We start from the raw sequence: 22968 nt of genomic DNA, 5'->3' as shown, positions 1-22968 counted from the left end.
AGGCTCATTCACTACAACTTGATGAAGAGTTTAATAATGTAAGGCTACCTCCACTGTCCACCTGTGCAGGCCATCCAGTTTTTGCAACTTCAGAAGGAAGCAAATGAAAGTCATTTTTCTGAGACCCAACTTCACAACCCTCTAGCACAGCAGAGAGGTGCGTGGCCAGGGCCTGTAACCGCTGGCCCAACGCTGGCATCTTGTGGAAAAACTGCTGCACTGCAATTGCATTCACCTCGCAGTGCGATCCCATCCCGGCCTCTCAGAATACTCAGACAATTACAGGAAAAGAAAGTCAGGGAACATCAGTATCAGATTTTATCTCCTTTTAAGTGGAATTAGCCCTGCAATGTACAAGAGAACAGAAGTTTAAAATAACCCCCTTTGCTAGGGGGAAGCACAGAGGTCCCTCATGGCTGCACACTGCTATTCTATGCCAGGTGGAGCACTGTTTGAAGCTGTCCCCAGTAATCATTTCCTCCAACAAACCCTGTAACCCACTGATCATCAGTGCTGCAAGCTCCCAGTCCCCCAAGTGCTGAAGTTCACAACATATTTCTTCTCAGTGGCTAACAATGGAAAACAGGCATAGATCAGATACATCAGCACAAATTATTTTCCTTCTCCTTAGCTCACATGATGCAAGGCAAGTTTGATAAGGGTACTGAGACATTGCCATGGGCCAGGGAGGGCCCTATATTTTGTTGTGGCTGCCTTAGTTTTTTTTAGTTATTCTCTACTCTAGAATCTGCTGATCTCCAGAGCTGCCTTAGAACCTGCTGAGAAAAATCACTGGTAGATAGTGGTAAATAAACAGTTCAGCCTAATTCTGATCAGGCTGTGAGTCAGAAGTATCCAGCATGATAAAAAGACCTTTGCAGCCAATAGCCAGAAATGTGTCCTCCACCCTGGGAGAGGCAACTGCAAAGAACAGAACAATGCCTCTACCTGGTCATACTGACTGTGGTTGCAAACAAAATGGGTAGCTGCACTTTTCATTTGTCATAGGTTTGTCATAAGAAGGTCAAATTGCCCATCCCTGATCTAGAGTAACTTAAGTCTCAATGAATTACATTAATGACTCAAGTGTTACCTAACAGTACAATGTGTACTTTTCCCCTAGATGCTGGTGGAAAATGGCACTTTGGGGTAGCTGCAGGTGTGTACAATGATTAAGTAACCCCAAAACACTCCTGTCCCTCTTTCACTAACATCCTGGGTTCTTGCTTTTGTCCAGGAGCTGAGGGAAGCCAGGCTGTGATTAACTGTCCTGCCTGACAACCAACATCAGAGGGGACAGTTACAGAACAACTACCATTTGCCCACTGCAGATGTCTCACACAGGGTACATTCTGACAAATTTGACTTCAAGTGGTTCTGGTTTTTGTCCTCTCTACCATTAGTCTGATCTAAGTCTAAAAACAGAGCAAATTTATAAAACAAACAAATAAACAAAACAAAAACCAAATCCATTTTGCAGTTCAGTCTGGAGTCAAAATGAGCTGTCTGGCTGTATTAAGTTTCTAGATGGACCCACAGTGGTCTCTCATGAGTGCATTTAAGATCAGGAATTACAAGTGGAGCCACAGACAAGGATTTTCATGTGGGCACATTTCACATCAGGGCTTGTGCAGCTCTGAGTGGCACACTTAAGATTTTTTTTTTTTAATATGTACAATAGTTTCAGACAGCTGAAACTTTCAGGGTTGGGCCTGGGAACGTGTCACAACTACAGCAGTGGGGCAAGGCGTTGCCTGGAAAACTGGCAGAGAAGTAACTCATTGGAGAGAAGAGTTTGATTTCTCATAAATCATCCTTCTTGTCATGGAAGATTACTATTACTCTTGGAGGAAAACGGGTAGGAATTTCTTGCAACAAACAAGCGGAAGCCCTAGAAGTGAATGCCCATGTCGTTGTTTTCCCCCGGGAGCCGCGCGGGCGGCTGGGACCGCGCTCCCGCCAGCAGAGGGGGCCGGCAGCCGCGCTGAGCTCCGCGCTCTTGCATCATCCACTGACAACAAATACCCGCCGTGCCCTGTTGGTTTCGATTGAAGCTTCTTGGCTTTGCTTCTACTGACAATGACCAGGACAGTGAAATGGTCCTTCTGGAAAACAGCATAGAGACACTGACCTGGATATTGCCCTCTTTACAGCAGGAAACTAAGTAAGGGGAAATCTTCAAGGAGAACAAGAGGGTTTGTACAACAGTTGCTAATTTTAAACTGCTTATTATGGAAAACATGCCTTTGAGGACTCAGGACTCTTCAAAGTCATTTCTGTCACTGATCTACAAATTACTCTCAGCTGTTGACTTTTCCTGACCGAAAGAACTTCCCAACTTTTCATGGATCACAGATGACTTTACCAGTGTGACAATGCACAAGAAGGGAACAAACTGGAGGCAGTCACTCAGTGCCTCTGTCAACTGTATAGAGGTTCTGGCCTTGATAGTGGCACAGTTATATTAAAAAAAAAAAAAAAAAGGCTGTCAGGAGAACTAGCTGATTTATAAAATGAGCAAAGGAATGATTTGACTTTTAGAGAAATGATGTTTGTTAATTGGATAAAAGGTAATAAAACAATGTGACACACTAATTTGTTGCACTGAAACAGCTTCAGGCAAACAAACCCATATTAACCTGCATGCCCAGTAGTAACCTTTTCTCCCAAGACCTTGTCTACAATTGTACCATTTCTTAAGATAGACTCGATATTGCCTCTGCCTTTTTTTTACTGCAGGATAACCATCATACACCAGGTCCTACAAGTGCTATTGTAGTTATGATAGTATAGGGATATGAGCGATTTCAGATTTTATGCCTTATGTTCCAGTCAGTCATTTATTCCGTACTAAAAGCACGTTCTATCCCACAAATAGCTACGCTCCGGCAGCTAGTGATCCCTGCTGACACATTCTATCCCATGAATTGAAATACACTTTGTAGCAATGTACCCGTGTAATTAGCAGACATTCAAGTCAAGAACAAGTTGTCACTATGGCAATAAGACACAATAGGTTTGAGGGACAGGGATAACTCAGAAGCCACCTGAGGCACATTATCTGAAAAGAAGTAGACTTTGTTCAACTGAAATCCTTAACTACAAAGAAAAACCACCTGAGCTTAAAATCTACAGAGAATATCTTCTGACTTAAGCAAGTTTTATTGTTGACTTAAAGGAGGCGGGGATTTCACCTTTCTGCACGGTCACTTTTGTGTCAACTCCCCTGTAGAGACTGAACCAGCAAGATTTGCTACTTCTCCAGAGTGCAAAGCAACAACTACTAGGTGGTGACCTGACTTCATTACATTTGGTTCCTCCCAAAATCCAAGTATTCTCAAAAGATATAGATCTAAGATAATGGCTGCTTATTTCAGATCAGAGAGGTTTGCTTCCTGCTGGGCACACCTGCTCTTTCTCTCTCCACGCTCACAGGAAGCTGCTCCTGCACTCATGCTTGTAGCTATACTGATTAGCTACACCAGCAACAGCTCGAGTTCAAGGGTAAGGACAAGCAGCATATCCAATACAGCAGCAGAAGGAGATATTGTCATCAATATATCTGCACCAGCTCATCAGAGCTTGATCACTCTGCTACTTACGCCTGGGTTTTCGACAGTCTTCTTTAATCACATCAAGGGTCACTTTAAACAGCTCCTTATCATGGTCAGTCACCTGAAGAAAAAAGAAGAAACTGGCCTTGCTGTTGAAAAACAATCCAATGCCATGGTGTATTCTAAGCTAACGCTGTCACAACTACATTCTGCATTTTATGCTGCCTCCAAGACTAATAACGAACGTCAGATCTTCAGGCATTACTTTTACTGCTATTAGCAGCATCCATGAGTTAGGTGAAGAACATGATACAACTAAGTCTGACCCAGAGGAGGGTGACTGACTCAGTAGTACACCAAGCTTGAACCCACTTCAATAAGGAGAACTGTCCAGGTCCCAGGTTTCAGTGAGCTCAGCTGGATCAGAGAAGTTTGGCAACCCAGTGAATACAGACAGAACTTGGAAAAACTTGGTGGGCGACACAGAGGTAGAATCAACAGTGAAGTAAGATGCAGATAAGACTTTTGAGTAAACTGAGAGCACCTGGATGTCCAGCTTCTCTTTCTGAAACTTTTCTACTATTTCTGCAATATTTTTACTGTCTTTACTGATTATGAAAGTCATACCACTGAACTTGTTTGCGACCACAGCTCAGTTCCTTACATGGTATAAGTCCTTGGAGCTACTACGTTTCTGGAAAACCACTCCTTTTTCTTGTAGCATCTTTATTGCTTCCTTAAAAACACTGTGAATCCTTTTGGAACTGGAGTTACTTTCTGACTTCACCTGGATGGGAAGAAAGGAATTAAGCAAATGGTGAGAAATCTCAGCTCAGCCAAAGTTACCAGCAAAAGCTCCAGATGCTTTCAAGAGGAAGAGGACTTCAGGTCCTCTTTAAGATGAAATTTGTTACACATTTTTCTTCATTTAGTAATTCACAAGTCATATCTGTTATGTATGAAATAACCAATATCTCTGAGCTTTAAACAAAACCCAGACACCAGAAACTTGTGCCATTCTTAAGGAACCACAATCTCTAAACTGCCTTCTTTGTGATTAGTAGCTATTTGATGATGTACCAAGAACTCTTTTTTGGAATGGACTTGTGATGCTTGCGGATCATTTGACTTTTTTGTTAATCAAGCTTTGTTCACTTCCAGAGTTTTCCTGGTAATAAGGGTAGGAAGAGTTTTGTAGGATGATATTCAGAAGGAATCCAAGTGCTGAGGACTGGATTCCCATCTCCTGATTTCAGGGAAAGGAGAAAACTGACAAAACCAGTATTTGTTTCTTGCCCCCTTTTTTCCAAATTTTTACCAACATTCTGGCCATGCTCTCAGGATTTTCTCCATAGCCTAATGAAATGAAAGGATAAAGAGCACGCAAGAAATTAAGACAGGTATATGAAATTAGGAAACAAAGGATTCAGATTTGAGGGTAGGTGGGAAATTAATTTCTTGTGAAAGGAGAACAGTGTGCCTGGAAGTCCATAACTGAGGTTATTTAGAACACAGGGTTCCACGTCTGGGACACATCTAACAGAGTAGGAAGGAAAGAAGGAAGGGGAGGGAAAAAAAAAGCCAACAGGGAAAAACAAGGTTTGTTTGGAAGTAGAGCAGAGCTAAGACAGCGGAATGACAGCTAGGGAAGTAGAAGAAAATAATTAGTTGTGGAGAGGGGAAAGTATGGGTAGATAAGAGCAAGACTATGATTTACTCTTCTCCATCTGTCCTACTGTGGCCTTCAACCTCCCATTTATCTACAGAGACTGCTTTAGCTCCCCAGTAGCTGTTTTCTCATCTGTTGGGAGCATACTGTGCTCCCTGTGGTTTTCTTTGAGAAGGGAGCTAAACTGCTTCCCACAAACCAACATGTGATAACTAGAACCACACCAGAGCAACCAGAGCAAGATTTGCCAAGCCATTCCTTCAGCTATCAGCATAAATGCTCCCACCCTGTTCTGAACGAAAAGTATCAGACTTCACATATCCTACTTCACTCCCCAGACACAGCTCAGAAGCCCCGGGAGCAAAGCAGGCAATCACCATGCACTAGAAAGAATTCACATGAATATGCGAAACAGACACCACAGGAGCAAAGGAAGAATATCTTTTCACAAAACATTCATTCAATCCACTTGCAATTCTTAAGTGACACTCCAACAGCCTGGAAGCTGAGGTACCTAAGTGGGAATAGTTCAGGGATCCAAAAGGGATATTGGTGTTAGCATGCATCACAAGTTTCTGCATCCTGTTCCTCCAGGTCACCCCCAGTATTTCAACAGGCCATAATCACATCTCTCTGTCCCACAACGGCTAACTCTCTTTTTCCTCTCAAATCACCAGTAAAAAATAATTGCTGAATACTTCAAGATAATTAACACAGAACAATGGCTCTTATTCTCAGTTCAGTTTTCTGTGCTTCAGACTGAAGGATTCAGTGCCTGAACCTGGTCTGTCCTCCTGTCCACCACAGCCATCAGTCTGGATAACAACAGAGTCTACTTCTAATTACAAACTTGGCCATACATCTGGACACCGTTCCAGTCACAGCATTAATGCTACTATGGTATTTCTCTTCATTGTGCCTCTTCTGATGAACTGAAGAAACAACCATAAAATGCAGCAGGAAGGATTGAGTGAAGAGTGAATATTTGCTCAAGGAAAAGCACATTCCTATAGCCATGTGTAAAATGAAGAGACTTTGCCTCTCACTCAAATGCAGTAATAAATCCTCAAGAATGTAAGAAATTGCTAGCAAAGCAACCAACTCAAGCCTCTGATCAATTTTTAATGTGAAAGCAAGCATTTGGGGAGAAAAAAAGATAAAAATATTTCCAAAGAAGCACAATAATTATTCAGTTTGGCTTACCACTGAAATCCTGTCAGAAAAGGGAGATAATTAAAAACAGACTGTGTGTGAACTGACACACAGCTCAGCCTGGATGGATACTGAAACAGAATCACTAAGAATGCAAGTCAAGGCATCGACAGAGTGAAAGCAGTGAGGTCTTATAATAAGTAAGCAGCTGCTACAAATCAGCACTTTCTCATATGTGCTGCAGAATCCACGGAAAAGGGCTCCATGGCAGAAGGACTGTTTCTGAAAAAAAAATTAGGGCTCCTGCCCACTTTAATAATATAATATTATATATGAATGTAATAATATTATACATTATTGGTGTTTAATATTACCATAAAATGACAGGAAAATTTTGGGGTTTTTTCCTAGTGTGCTCTAGAATATGCTTCCTCCTCCCCATTCCTCTGGGTAAAGCTGCAATTAAGTTTCTTTGTCAACACAGTCTAAAATTGCTTAGTCTGCTCTTTTGGTCCACTCAAAGTAACTCCAGCATCTCATCCTGCAAATTCGTAAGTCAATAGTTCTCCTCCCCAATACCTCTCACAATGTTCACACCTCCTTTTGCAAAGTGCCCTCCTTGGGCATGCCTTAGTTTCAGGGTGCACCATTTCAGGTTCTCTGAAGCAGTAACAGCTGAGTCTTCCCCCTCTCTTCCAAATCATATCCTTTTCAAATAAATTAAGCTGTACATCCAAACATAGGAGCATTTAAGAATCAGTCATCTCTTTTGCAAAACGTGTGTGTGTGTATGTAACCTGAGACAGAAGCAGCTATTAAATAATAATTTTACTATCACTACCCTTGCTCCCAAGACCAGCCAAGGGCTCTGCAGCAAAGCCAACAGAAGGATCTATGTATCCAGAATTAAGTTGGTACTTTAATCAATATATTCCATCCGATGGGTCTCACACAGTTTAGTGGGCTGGTGCTGTGCAACCAGTTATTCTCAGATATTTAAAACAAGACAAATTCTCTGTACAATCAATAATAGGTCAAAGAAATGAAGTAGTACAGGAATTAGTGAGTCTGTCCAAAACACTGGAAGTATGTAACCTTTGCCTCATAATGAGTCACACCCTGATGGTGTTAAAGTTTGCTGGTACAACCACGTGATTCTACTCATGGAATCGCCCTTTGCAGTTTCTCATGTAATGTTTAATCCTGGGTTTAGGCAGGTGACAATTTTAGTAATAGTGATCCTGGACATGTCAGTCCTGAAATCCTATAATAAGCTTTGCAATATACATATTTAAAGCAGCAGTGAAGCTTCCTCGAGAGGTGGAAAGACAAGCACACTGCATGAAGAACTTACAATGAACTGTGTTACACCTACAGTACAATGCACAGGGTAGGCACAGACAGTGTGAACAACACTGTAAAACTCCCTGCTTTAACTACTTGTTGCTGACCTTGAGATAATATTCAAATCAAGAGAAGTACACTCCAGAGAGCACAACTCAAGTCACGTGTCCAAGGTAGTGACATTCACAAACTGGAATGGTAGCACTAAAATAGCACACGCTATAGCTTATGCATGGCAGAAGGGCAGAAAAACGGTTCAAGACTGGCTGGTTTAAAGCATTTAATCCAGCTGAGAAACGGGATGGATCCAGTTCACATGTAGCTTTCTTTAAAAAAGGAACCAAAGGCTTGTCCATTTGCCAAACATAATTGCCTAAGTCCAGCCAGTACACTCTGGAGGTTCTCTAAGCACAAAATTACATTTTCTTGTTTTACTTGTAGTCTTCCTTCTGGTACCCACCCCTCCAGCCTCAAAAGTAATTTGTTTTAAGGGATAGGGAAAAGGCTACAGCTTAGGGATAGATGGGGCACTGGTTATGCAAATTAAAGCTCCTCTGGCTTTGAAACTCACAGAAGATTTGTTAATTTTTAACTATTTTTAAAAGTAGCTAAATTCTCTTCCTCATCATCTGTAGACTATAAAATTAAATTTTCCCTGGTATACATCTGAGAAGAGGAAGTTATTTCAGTTCTGCCATGTGCATCTGCTAGAGGGAAATTTATTCCAGAGAGGCAGGCCAGGGCAGCATCAGGACTGGAATGAGGTATTGTAGGACACAAATGGGATGTAGACAGGGCTCAGCTACACAGTTATGCTGAAAAGGAACACAGAGATGCTGCCTACCTCAAACTATCCCAGCTACCTCCTTCCATCTTCACCCTCTGCTCCACTCCACTGCAGTGACCCCACAGTAGCTCATCACCTCCCTGGAGAAAATATTCCATGGGGAGACACCCTCCCACTATGACGGACACTGCACAAGTACTTTAAAAGCTGGGAAAGAGAGGAAGGGGGTGCACCACCTCTTCTAGGATCACAGGGAAAGGAAAACAAAGGAAACAAATAGTTTAACAGCAACTGTGCTCTAGAACACTGGGATCAGGATAAAAAAATTAGCTAGACATCCAAATAACTCATCCTTTTACATCCAGGAAAAGGGCAAGAAGGGAAAAAGCATACATATTGTGGCATGGCCTAACTAGCTGAGTCGGCTCATGTAGCTCCTGCCTTGCCAAAAAGGCCTGAAATAACATTGTTCCACATCAGCAGCACCATTTATCCTCCTGGTTTGAGGGCAGTGCAAAACAAAAGACTACTGAAGAGAAAAGAAAGGAAGAGGGACAGAAATCAGATCTATTACACTTACTTTTGTGGATAGAACTGGGTACTTGACCCTTTGCCAATTATGAAAAGTGACACCTTCTAGAGAGGGAGTAGAGGAACAAGGAAATGCATTTCCAGAGCATTACTAGGCACTCCTCTTAAGGCATTTGTGCCTCTTGACAACTGTGGGTCCTTTCTTATGCAAGAACAGATAACCTTCTTTGCAAGAAATTAATAGTAAAGGACAATAGGGAGAACTGCAATTTCTAAATAAGCATCTGTGAGCCCAAATTCCTGGGACATACACTCACACCCTTGCATCGGGATCAGGAGCAACTATTAATTATTATGATAGCTCTTCATGACTGCTAGCAATACTGATGCTACATTGTTTTTCTTGGTTTGGGGTTTTTGAGTTGGTTATTTTTGGTTGGTTGGTGTTTTGTTTGGGTTGAGTTTTCTTGGGGTTTTTTTCAGTCTCTCTATGTTTATTCTGCACCAGTTCCTACTTTAAATGGCTTTGTAAATTATTTATCTTGATCTTTCTATAAATGCTGAAACTTTTAAGTTTCCAGTATTGGACACAATGGCCACGACTTCCTTTAATGTAAAGTGTTTGGGAACTTTTCATACTGTACCAGCTAGTTTAGAAGTACTGGGTGCCATGTTAGATAATCTACTATCAAACTTTTCTGTCTAAAATGAGAATAGATCCTGTTAGTATTAATATCCATGTTTGTTTTAAAGCAAACCTAAAAAAAAAGCCTTAAATAAAAACAAAAAACCCCCCCAACCCAGCTATCAACAACAGCTATCAGCAGCAGTTCAACAAGGCCAACAAGAAAAGAGCTACTTTTCATTACTATTTGACCTCATCTGCAAGGGACTGGTTTATGTGTTGTTTTGTTTGGGTTACTTAAGAATTAAACAAACATTAGAAGTCAACATAACACAGCACTTAACATTACAGTGCACATCAAAATCAGGCAGTGAAAAAGACTGCCAGGGATTTATTCCTCTACAGAAAACCAAAAAGTAAACAAGTGAATCACAACACTCCATCTTAAGTTTCAGTTGCCACTGCTTTCATGGTAAAAGATGTAACTGTTAGTTTTGCAGAAATTTATTGCTTCATACCTGTTGAGAATCTGGTTTGTAATTTATCCAACTAATACAGTAATATAAAGCTATTTTAAAAAACGGGTTTTGTTCTGTTTCCCATTCTGCAGCTGATCAAGAGGTTACTAACTCATTGGAAAGTTTCTGAATAGTTTGGTTACATGCAACTGCCTGTAAACTGATTTCAGATTAATCCCACCTTCTCATCCTTTCAATCATGGTCTTTCACAAGTAGGGACTTCCAATGTGAGAAACATGTAGCAGGGAGCACTGTTCATCCACTCACCATAACCTCCCCTTGAAAGCTGCATGTCTATTAATATATTGACCTCCAAATGAGAAACAAGACAAAAACTTTGTGCTCCCTTCTCCTGATCAGATTCAGGATCTCAAACATCTGTCCCAAAGAACTCAAGCACCTTAAAGGGATCTCTTTTCCTGACACTGTTACTATTTACAAATCTAAATAAGGTAATGGCTGTTGCAGGCTGTAAGATTGCTCAGCCCTAACACAAGATTACCCCTAATAACTGAATGTTCTTACATGACTTTTTTCAGCCCAGTTTTATATGTCTAAAGTAACAAGATTTCCTTAAGCTCTGTAAATAATTTATGCATAAAGCTAAAGCATTAGTGGATTTTGAATCCTCTGAAGACACCAGTTTCTTATCTACTTATGCTTAAAAAAAGTACACAGTCTTATTTCCCCCCACTAAAAGCTTGGAACAGGTGCATTCACTCACCTCCTCACAGCTGGGGCTGGGTAGATGCACACCAGCCAGAGACACCAGAGAATCAACAGTCTCCAGCTCCTGCTGGTAAAAGGTCTGAATTTTGTTTTCTAATAGAAAGCCTTGCACTTTCTCATGCAGCATATGGATTGAGAAACTCTGACCCTCCAGGCCACTACAAGGATACACAGAACATGTCAAAAGGCAAGAAATCGGTTTTAGAATAATTACATAGTCAGTCCACTAGACTGGTCTCAAAGGTCAAAAGATGTTTTACTGTCCTGAAAGAATTTCAATTTAAAACCTTAATTAAAACAGAACATTTTTACATGCATAAATATTAAACTGTTCTTCTTCAATCATTTGCTGTTACAGTTTTGTGGATTTAAGATCTGCAGTCTCTGAAACTGTGGCATTTAAGTAAAACCTTATAAAATGAAGGCCTTGTTGCCTTTGTAAAATTATGGCTCAGGCCTGTTACTTTGGCTAGAGAAGGACTGTGAGGAAAGTCCATGAGGAGAAAAACAATTAGTTTTTGCCCATGAGAATGTAAGTATCACCAGAAGCAAGAAAGTTAAACAGTAGAAGGAGAAAACAGCAACATATCTGCACCTGTTATTTTTCTGAATGCTTGAATGCTTATGCTATAGGTAGCCAATGGTAGTATGTTGTAGTTAATAATAGCCAATGAGTCTATTGTAGTAGTTTAGCAGCCAATGAATCTGTAACATGAATGATAACATACAAAAGGTGTATAAAAGAGGCTGATTTGTTTAATAAATGGCTTTTTGGCCCTTGAAAGAGGCACTGTCTGTGTGTGTTGTGACTGCCCCGACAGCCATATGAAACCACACTCCATGCACCAGGCCTCCCAATAAGCATCCAGCTACCCTGACACTGAGTACAGGAGTGGGTGTTTGACTCAGTTTACTGAGGTTATGTATTTGTGATTTGACAATGACAAGGGCAGGAGAGCATTTCAGTGAAATAGCTCCTTAACCTTACAGATAAAACAACATCAGGCAAGGATATTTCTCCATCCTCTCTGCTGACCTCAGCCCCAAATCTTGCTCAAAATCCTATCTTTTTTCACTAGGTATCTGTACACAGTATTTTACTTCCTTCCTAATACTCACTTTAGTTCAGCATTATATTTCTTTCCTCAGATCATGGACAGGTATCTCATCTGTATGGATCACCAATTATTTGGGAGAAAAGCAGACTGCTACTGTATATTTATGCAGTCTAAATCACAGGCCCTGTTTTATTTTTTTCCAGAGTTACTACAACAACAAGTAAACAATCGCAATATCCCACACTTTTCCCCAGGACCAGCAGTCTGGATACTGCATTTACCTCTGTATTTCTTCAGGGCCCTTGAAAGGTTTGTCATAAACTTCTCTATAGAGACAGGGGAGCTCCAGCATTCTTGAAATCTGGACATCACACACAGGATCATCCACTTTATCTGGAGAGGCAATGACAACATGTAGACTTGGCCAGGACTGCCATACAATTTTTTAAGCAAGCAAACCTGAGGCAGCTCTACAGAGCTTCATAGCCAGTATTAAATTGGCAAATTTTGTTCACTGTGGTTTTTATAAAAACAAAACCACAAAGGCCAATCCCTCTTTTACAGTTTACAAGGAGATAAAACAGCCTGTTGTGGTGCATTACAGATTATGCTTCTGTCTGACAACTTATTTAAACAGAATTTATGATCTCTATTTTACCTTTCAGCAGTCTTTAGCCATTAAATGCAGTTAACACATAGTAAGGAGCTTTATTTGGGCCAAAGTGAAAGCAATTTAGAGGCTACTTGAATTGCATGGCTCTCTTTGGTATTATTACTTACCCATGAATGGGTTGTATGTACTCATAAATCTTCTGTCTGCAAAGGAGGGCTGAACTCCTTTTCAAATTGTAGCTAGAGCTGAAAAATCTAGACTTTTTATCTGACTTACACAGAGTTTTTAAAAGACAGGCTTTTCTTCAGTATAATTTCAGTATTATCTCTGAAAGATCTCACGGGGGAAAACCAGCTCTTACACAACAGCACAGACACGGAACTGAGAAGAAGTTATGTAACTGGAAGCTCCTAGAGCATAAGCAGTGGGCTGCAGAGCCCTGCTGCCCAAAGAGCTGTCAGACACAGAGGCAGCACCTGCATGCAGATCTGTGCCTGAGGAAAACTTCTCCCTCATCCTGCAGAGCCAGGGAGCTTAGGAGAAACCAGGCTTCAGTGGGACACTGCCCATCTGCTGCTGCCTGCCCTAGGAATGGATTGTACAGGCTGTGACAAACAGCAGCCGCTTCTCCAAAGCCCCCAGAGCCCTTGGTGAAGTGGGACACAGAAGGGCACCAGCTCCCTTCCCATGGGCTTTGGCTGCTCCACTTCAACACAGAGAAATCTGAAGAGCAAATCACTCTTGCAGACATCCAACCACAGTATCTGCACAGTATTCTTGTATGCATGCTAATCAGCTTCTACAGTTTTTCCAGGAATGCCTCGTTTACAGGCAATCTAATCTCACACATTACATAGCGTGTCTTCCAGCCTTATGCTGCTACAATTGAAATAAAGATATACAGATGAAAATCCTTAGGAAAATGAGATGCCAGAAAATAAAGTGGAAAATATCCAATTAATTACATACAGCTCAGATATTTTCACAGATTCAGACATCTTAGTTACACATGTCCAGATTCAAATCACTCACAAAAACATGAAGCCTGAATTTCTCTTTGCTGCCTATAGGTTCGGATGTGACCTCTGACCCTGACAACATCCCCAATCTCCAGCTTGGTTTTCTGGCTCACTATTTCTTGAAGTTTCTTCATCTGTTCAAACACAGTGAGACTGCTGGGTGTGCTTGGATGACCTGCAAGAAGTGAGGGAAAAGGAGTCAGACATTAAAGTCAATGCATTAATTGTCCTTTTGCATTCATCCACCAAAGCAGCACAGGAGTCATATTACTAAAAATGGGTAAGGTCCCAGGCACCATGTATCCTGGGTAGCAAAACTTCTGGGTGACAAAGTTAGTTTACAGTATTATATTTACTTAAATAGTTCACGTGGGGAAAATATAAAAGGGAGGAGATACTGATTTACCACTGAAAATGTCATAGATGGGTTGGAAAATTGAAACAAATTTGAAATGGTTTTTGTTGTTTTTTGGTTTTGTCATGCTAAGATGGACGAGAGGAGAAAAGAAAAGTCAGCTGAACTTTTTATATAAAAGAAGAATGAGTCATCTGAGGTGGGGCCAAAGCATTCATGTGATGCAATTTGATGTCTACACTGAGGTGAATGCAACTGAGGTGAATGCAACTTGACAGAACTTGACATTTACATAACACAGCTTTGCAGGACAGTAAATCCTTCATAACTTAAAACCTGATTAATGCTCCAAACATCCCTGATCAAAATTACAAAAGGCTGGAAGAAAGTTTCCTGTGCTCCCTAAGAGCTTTCTTTAGCAGGTACAAATGAATCCATCTCCATTATTAGCATTGTGTCCATCCAAGCACTACTGATGTATGTGTAAAACAAGAATACAAGGCTGAAAAGCATTCTTGGCTTTCATTCTATTTGAAGCAGTATTGCATGCAATTCCTTTTAATGCATCTGAGTTCCTCATTTAAGTTCCTCAAAACTGATTTGATTGTGCGTCTCCTTTTTTTCCTGAGAGCTGTGCCAGATCATCACCTCTCCAAAGTCAGAGCTGTCTTCTACATTCCAGTTGGGACCATTTGTACCACCTGTCATATCATTGTTCAATATAAGTATCAATTATCTGTCTGTATAAATGGGCTTGTTCCACAGACATCAGAGTTTTTAACTTTTACATCAAGCTTTCCTTTCTTCATTCTATTAATATGTATCCCTAACACTGCAGATGACACTAGTAAGATTTATTTCAGTAGGATTTGATCAGCTCCATATTAGGGTTGTCAATCCACAACATGGGCTTCCAGGAAGATCCAAAGTAGAAAGAACTCTGTACTTTGATCTACAAGAAACAGTGGGAGAGAAAAAGCAAAGAGACAGCCAGACACTAGTGAGTTGTTCTGTTAGTGAGTGCAATAATACATTCATTTCAAATGCACAATTACTGCACACTTAGTACTTGCCCAAATTGTAAAAGACTGCTGGCATCCTCCTACTGTGTTTGAAGCTGCTTTCAAATTCATTGCTCACAGAGTCTGTATGAGCAGAATATGAATACAAACAAAGTGAGGATAAATCCTGAAACCACTATCACAAGGGCAGGTCAATGGACTGACTTTGGAAACAGAAGTTGTGGCACATTTCCAGCCTAGCTCCTTACTAGATGAAGTCACAGAAAGAACTTTAAGAGGCAAATTCTCTGAACAATGTCACAGCATAGAACTGAAATATCATATTACTCAAATAAGTAAAAGGCAGGGATAGGACATAATGTAATGGTTTTATTGGCATCACCATTGAACACAACACAAAAACTAATAGAAAATTCCCAAAATGGCCCAGGCTGTATGATGTGGTGGTTTTAAAAAAAAAAAAAATTGAACAGTCGAATTTGCTCTTCTGCAAGCTTGATCACTTACTAAATTATGTAAAACAGACATAAGTAAAAACATACAGTCAAAAGAGGAATTATTTATTTGATAAATTACCTGATAAAGGTGTTTCTGCTACCATGGGATTTTTCCAGCAGACACAATTTATAACTCCAGTACTATCATCCACTGCAAAAAAAATTGCAAGAATTACAGAATAGGAAAGCAGGTAGTCATGTTCCAAGAAGTGAAGGTACATAAATATGTAGGGAGTTAACTGCCAAGGATATTTCATTCCAACCAGTCTGAAAGGGAAAGTGGGTGTCCAAACCCTACTTACATATCTGAAATAATTTCCACAATTTCAGACATGGAAGTAGCTTAGCACCAGATGTGCTTATGTGCATAGTCAGCAAAGTAACATGTATATTCTCAAAGAAAGATCAAGCACTAATGTAAATGATGAGACTTCAGTACATATATTGGATACTAAGGGGTTTCAATCTTGTTGACAAAGTCCGAAGAAGAATCAGTATTGAAAGCTGAAGTCAGACAAATTGAAACAGGAAACCAGGCACAAACCACAGAAGCATTACCGTTACAGTGAGGAAACAGCACTTCAACATTCGGGGGTACAACCATGTAAATAAACCAGGAGTGCTGCTACCTGCAGCTGCTTTGGTTTCCATGCCAATATTGTGCCCAGAGCCTCTGGCCTTTCCCGTATAAGATGATGTCCAGTGAGCAGAAAGGCAGCTCCTCTAGGCAGGAAGGACAGAAGACAGTACATGCTTGTGGTTCTGCTCTAAGCCAGGAATTCCCAACTTAAGGTGTAGGTGCTGGTGGCATGCATGCCACTTCCGCTGCTCAACACCTTCTCCTGAGCATGGAGTTGTTTTTCCTGTTTTGCCAGTATCCAATGAAAATAAGTTTTACGATTCTGCTCCAGGCACTGCGTTATCGATGACAGCAGGAAAAGAGAAAACTCAAAGGAAACTAAAAACTGTCAGAAGAATCAATTTTCTGTAGATCAAGGGACTGTATATATATAGACAGCCTGTGCAACAAACACTAGAAAGGCACTAAATGTCTGTCAAGGATCATCCAGCCAATGCTTCAAGCACCTTGCTTCTTTAATGTAACATCTCCAAGACTGAGATTCTACTCCTCACAAATGGAAACATGCAATTTTCTTCTGCTCCTTAAACTAGATCCATGACTAAAAAAGTAACAGCAATGTTTACCAGGAAGGTGCTGATTGGTACCTGCAGTCATTTCCTCTGAGAACCATAACATCAAAGCAAAATGCCTTTGCATCGTCTCACGTGTTTTAAAACAATCTCCCTATTTGGGGGGTCTAATTTCAAATCATTGTCTTGCCTTCCTGTTTCTGAGTAGTTTAGCTGCACATTCCTATTAGCAAACCTACAGCATTTTTAAGATGCAGGCAATTCCAAATTCCATCACAAAGCTATGCTCCTCTCTGCTATCTCTGTTTTGAGCTGCTGTGTCTGCAACTATTTCAGCAGCTTTAATTTTGTACCAGAGCACAGATAACGATCTGCTGGTAGGATTTCCTCTCCTTGGTACAGACAGACAGCAACTATTTTAGTAGGAGTCAGAACCCTCATAAACCATGCCAAGCCATCCATGCAAGCCAGCAATGGCAACGAGAAGCAGGGCAGATGACATTTCACTCTTGCATTCCCACAGCTCCTAGATGTTCCAGCTTGCACCAACTCAGACAGACAGGCTTCCCAAGAAGGGCTTGGAAACAAACCAAACAAGACTGAAGGACTGGGAGGCCAGACTTCACCTCCTCAATGTAACAGCTGAAGACAGAGTCCTGGAGAGACTGACCTGTACTTGACCACACAAGGAAACTGGTAGCAGAGCAAGGTTCTGAAACAAATTTTTCAATTTCATAGATGAAAGCTTTGAGCAAAAAGACAAGCAACTCCTGAAGTGCAGATGAATGAGAACTCTTGCAATTGTATGCTAATGAGACAAGAGAATGTTAATCTATTTTAAATGCACTCAAGGGGTCTACAAACTTTTGAAAACTTCCTGTGCTCCCCGTGCCGCCCTTCCTCATCTCTTTGGATTTAAACTTTTGTTTATTTGGGTTTTCTGTGGGTTTACTTTTTGTTTGTTTGTTGGGGTTTTTTTCCTGGTTTTTGTTTGTTTGGCTTTGGTTTCTTTGATTCTTGCTTGATTATTTGAAGGGTAGCTCAAAGCTATCTGTTAAATGAGACAATTGTGTTAATTTTTATTTCTTTATGACAAAAAGGGTATGGCTCTTGTCAGGCCTGCATGAACCTACTGAGATGCTAGTGATTTTTTTAAAATTTGATTTTAAGGCAACTGCCTTTCAACCTTTCAAATCAGTTTTCGAGTACAAATAAAACCACATGTGATGTTTGGTTTTGTTAAAAAGGAAAGGAGAAAAAAAGAGGTCAGAAAGGTGCATTAGCTAAAATATGAGCTTGATCAAAGGTACATTTTAATTAGATATCTTTCTCCTAACTTATTATAAAAATAACAATAAACAATCAAATCAAAGTGTCGAAATCAGGTTTTACAGCTGTAATTTTTATTTTTTAAGCCAGGAAAGAGTCAATGAACTCCTTTTTACAGTTATGATTTTGTCACCAGTTCTGGCTGTAGTTTTCAGCAGAGGACCTAAGATTCTCTAAAGTGAGTGGTGTGTATTCTGAAGCAGACAGAAAGGAAATGGAGGGGGGGGGATCATGCCAGCGACACAAAGACATTTCAGTTCCGTATCAGAGGTAAAGTACAAAGGGGGAACTGCTTTGTAAGTCACTTTTAAGCAGATGGAAAGTGAGCAAGTCCCGAGCAGTGTGTGGCACTGCAACTGATGCAACCCCTGTGACTCACCAGAGTCTGTTGAACTGAGAGATGCAAGAAGTTACAAGCAGGAAACTGTCTAAGAAGTTACAATTTTGCACTGGTGGAGTCGGCCTGCCTGAAAGGGAGGGCAAGCTGGGGAGGGACACCCTGGCAGGTAGCCTGAAAACTCAAACCAGGAACTGCTGGAACAAAGAGTGGAATTGGACCTGAAAGGACAGCAGGAAGCCAGGCTCACTGTGAGCTGCACTTGAAGGCAGGCTGATCTAAGGCCTTAATTCCATTACTCTGCAGTTTCTTCTTCTTTCTATTCCTCCACTTTCTGCCTCAGTCAAACATTTTCAACAGGTTTAGTTGTTAAACTGATGCTGAGAGCAGCATGGAAAACCCTTGCCCATGGAATCGGTTTTGTCTTGGTCATTTTGGTTCTGTCTTCCTCTGTTCTCTTGAAGTGATAAATGCATTTGCAGTCAATGCCACTCTGCAGCAGTTTGATGCTGGGGAACCTGGGACCTGGTTAAGTTGTCAGCTGTATCTTCACAGCAGTCCCGAGGGTCAAGGAACTGCAGCTGACTCAGTTTTACAAGGAAGGGAATTGGGAAGGAGACTTACCTCCACCAGGTGAAAATCCATGGCAGAGGAAGGCACTGGGCATAAGGGCTTCAATAGGATCTGTACATTTGGCTCCCCCTTCCTACTGTGAGGTGACCTTCCCCCACCTTTTGAAACTTGCCACATCACCACTGCTCCACTCTGCTTTTTCTCCAGATGTAAAAGACAGCTGAACAAAATGACAATCAGATGTTTCCATATTAATAAAATTGAATACTGGGAAAAGCAATAGGGAGGAGACAACTCCCAGCTGGTGTTGGCAAGGACTGGTACTATGATGCTTGAGTTAATTTGTTGAGACTCTTGTGCATCAAAACATAAACAAGCTCCTGACTGTTATTAGAAGTTTGGTCCAAGAAATGACAAGACATACAAAAATTCAGAAGGGATTTCTAAGGTTCAAATATGGAAGAAGTGATTTCCCATTTGTGGGCACCATTAAATCTGTTTGCATCTGATCAAAAGAACTGCATATATAGGAGGGGAAAGTGGTAGAGTCCAGTGACAAAGCAACAACCAAAATTAAGATTTGCTACATGACCCCAAATGAATCAATTACTCTGTGTTAACTATTTAATTCTCTATTTTTGAAGCGGAGATAAACAGTAGCTTCCCTACATTTGCCAAGTAATCTCAGCTGCAGATACACATTTTATTAGGATAAGAGCACATTTGTTTCAATAATAGACAATGATCAAACAAGGAAACCTTTCAGTTCTAGCAGTAACTAAGACAGAAGGCTGGTAAGTGCAAGAAGAAGGGAAGAAATAAATTTTCCTTACCTCCATAATTATAAAAGGCCTCTCGCTCCTTCGTTTGAACCACTATCCCAACAACATCCACCTGTCTTACTGGATGTCCATTATAAAAGAATATACCTGGGCACAAAACATTCTTGATTAGTGTAACTATTTCTTTCAACACCCTACCCTACATAGTCACATTTGTCAGTAAAAAACTCACTTTCTTACATATTTAATATATCTTAAATTATACAATGCCTACACAGGAAAAAAACCCTAAATCACTGGTGACTAGGAACACTAAAAGGAGAAAGTATCAGCTCTACTTAGGATACCAAAAGCTTGCTTTTGTAGGGTGCCATAACCTTATTAACCTCTTGCTTTCTTGCACGTTTGGATCTGAAAAACAGTTTGTTTGCTGCAGGCATTAGGGGGGGGTTGTTTGTTTGTTTTGTTGCTTTATTTGGGTTTTTGTTTTACTTTGCTTTGTTGTTTGGTTTTGGGTTTTTTTATATCTTCATAAGGCTTCAGAATAAATAATAGAACACAAAGGAAGCAGTTTGAGCTTCTCACAATGCAGCTGTGACTGATTAAGGCAGATCCTCCAAAAGGAAAACTAACATAATTCTGTCTTTCATTTCTAGAAGAACAGGAGCCATGGGGGCAGGGGGAGAGCAACAGCCCTCTCAGACTGCAGAGTACACTACTGCAGTCATTGTGGACTGCATCCTGAACTTCAGTTTCTGAAAACACACATTCTAAAAACATCCCTTCAAAGCTATTTCTGCGCATCTATAAAGATAACTTGAATAACACTTAGAAACATGTCCAGGAAACAGTGAGAAATCAGAGCCCAGTGGACTCTGACAGCACAGAGGTTGCCTCCCTCCGTAATCCCTTTCAAGAGGGTGACAAATGTTGTTAACAAACACTAATGTAAACATCATACACTGAGGCTTCACAGTCCACCAGCAGGAGGAAAATAGGGCAATAAGCTCCAAATATACCCTGGGCTGGCTAGTTTTCAGTGAATGTGTTTTCTTCAGTTTTCAAATACTGCTGCTTTACTGAAATAAGCCATCTGGGATGTTCAATAACTGTCTTCTGAAAACTAGATAACTCGAGGGACTCAGAAGGGAACATTTGGCTCCATACACTGTGGCAAGTGTTATTCTTACAAAGGGAGGGAGAAACATGGCAGCAAGGGAGTCAGAAAAATGTTCTGTACAAAAAAAAAAACCAAAACCAAAATCCAAAAATAACTTGTCCTACATAGCTAGCAGCCTTAAATGAGCCTGGAATTAACTTTCTTCACGCAAGACAGAGAGAAAACACCAAAGTTTCAGAAGAAATCAGAGGTGATCAGCCAAGCAGCTCATAAACAGAAGTTTTGCTCATGAAAATCCACTGCAATGTTTTGAGGATGCATCTATGGCTATCATCTCAGATCTGGCTATACTCATCATGCAGTCACTGGTCAGGTCTGGCACAGAGAATGTTTAGCAGGTCTGTCCACTTGCCTCTCCTTCCATTTACCAGGGCACAGATAAACACTGCTATACAAACCCCCAGTGGAGATGCTCCCAGTGTATGCAGTCATTCACTGAATCTTACAACATCTCTGTAAAAGGTCTGGGCTAGTTTCAGGGTAAGTGTGTAGAGCAGAGACTCCAAGCTCCTGATTATGCAAACAAGCAACATGTCATTATGTTCGTTTCCCAGTTAGTAAGCTGAGTTTTGGTGGATGACAGAGACCAAATAAAACTGGTTCTCTCCATCCCCATAAATTCACATAGAACTCCACCCTTACTCTCCGAGAAACTACCCAAATTAATTTGAAGAATGAAATTATATTTGACCTATTAAAAGTTGTTGGACTTGACTTCAAGGTGTAAATTACTTCTTTGGCAGTTTATTTGTTCAAATTAAGTCCATATTGGTAGCAATAAAAATATTTTAAATATTTGAAGCTATGGACAAACATATTCAGTGCGGTTCCTAGTACCCCAGTAAACAACACACAGAGCAATATGCCATTGCCACAACAGCCACAGCAGCGCTACAGGGGGCTATAGATAGAGAGCTCTCTAGGGCAAGTGCTGGTCATGTCTGTACCAGCATTACTGTGCTGTTTGCCATTGCTTTAATTATTATTACCTCCTTTTATGCTATTTGCAGCTTCCTTTGCTCGTTGATAAGCTGTCACAAAGCAGTGGTGCATGATAACTCTGAGAAAAGCTCATTTCCATGATATGATTATGTGTTACAACTGAGTTTGACACCCACTCTCATTGCAAGGCTGCTAAGACAACACAATTGCTGTTTTTATCTGGGAGGTTTTCCAGCCTTCGTGTCACCATTTATAGCAGCAGAGTAATTGGCCAGGTTTACTGCTTCCCTGTGTGTTGTTTTATGGGATTAGTCACTGTGGCATCAAATCCTAATGCTTAAAAATGGAAAGAAAAAAACTCATTAGGTCATTCAGTCCATTTCCTCAGGGCCAATACAAGACCATTTTGTACAGTAAATTCCTGGCAATCTGTACAGTCAGGATATAAACAATCCCAGTGAAGGGCATCCCACCTTTTTCCTGGGAAGGCTGTGCCATGGTCTAACAGATGTCATTCTAGGGATGTTTTTCCTGACATTCAGTCTGTTTCTTTCCATTCTTCCTAGTTACAACTTTTTGTTTTGCACTCATTCATTCTTAATTACCATTACTTAATGACTGATTTATAGCCAATCATATACTTAGCTTCAGCTGGTCTTTAAAAGCCCATTAAAGGCAGGAAGCATTGACAACAAACACCTACATTCTTCCTTCCCCAAAAGGTATTAATTTTAGTGTTTTTGTTGTGCTATCATTTGTTGCCAATAAATAAGATAGGCTGAAAAACGTCTGGTTTGGTATATACACAGCACCAGGAAAATAAACAAAATTCAGGATGCTGGTTCTAGGAAATTACATTTTATTTGAAGTTTGGTTTAGAAAATGATACAGGATTACAAGCAAGCTTAAATGTGCAGAATGCCAGATGCACAGGAAGTGGAGAAAGCTCAAACGTACTAACTGTAAAGGCTGATATCTTGACATGACAGATACCACATCCTTAGGATCATCTTAAAAAAACCCAAAGGTAATAACAAAACTGAAAAAGTTCCTGAAGCAGAAGCCAAGTCAGTTAAGTAAAAGAACAGGAAGAGAAGTAAGAAGAGAAATTCAGGTAATTTAGAGATAAAAAAAGAGAGCAGGACTGTACCTTCTAGGACTGCTCCTGCTATCATGAAACGTTTGTTGGTGTTTATAAG

The 22968-nt window shown here is 40.6% G+C and overlaps 1 protein-coding gene across 4 annotated transcripts in view; it reads right to left on the bottom strand.

The window, feature by feature from the left end:
- The window catches only part of STN1 (STN1 subunit of CST complex), a 46970-nt gene that overhangs the window by 7049 nt on the left and 16953 nt on the right, over positions 1-22968 (bottom strand). For 3 of the 4 annotated variants that reach the window (XM_039554143.1, XM_010409267.4, XM_010409274.4), the window contains 7 exons: positions 19699-19794; positions 15554-15625; positions 13614-13775; positions 12250-12361; positions 10906-11068; positions 4219-4341; positions 3603-3675 (listed from right to left, as the gene is read on the bottom strand). In XM_039554143.1, coding sequence (XP_039410077.1) covers positions 3603-3675; positions 4219-4341; positions 10906-11068; positions 12250-12361; positions 13614-13775; positions 15554-15625; positions 19699-19794 — 801 coding nt within the window. Of the gene's footprint in view, positions 1-3602; positions 3676-4218; positions 4342-10905; positions 11069-12249; positions 12362-13613; positions 13776-15553; positions 15626-18916; positions 19086-19698; positions 19795-22968 lie in introns of those variants that run through there. The other variant, XM_010409283.3, reaches the window with a different exon arrangement.

The sequence above is a fragment of the Corvus cornix genome, chromosome 6, assembly GCF_000738735.6.
Source record: "Corvus cornix cornix isolate S_Up_H32 chromosome 6, ASM73873v5, whole genome shotgun sequence".
NCBI classification, from domain to species: Eukaryota; Metazoa; Chordata; class Aves; order Passeriformes; family Corvidae; genus Corvus; species Corvus cornix.
This window is presented reverse-complemented; position numbering and strand designations above follow the sequence as displayed.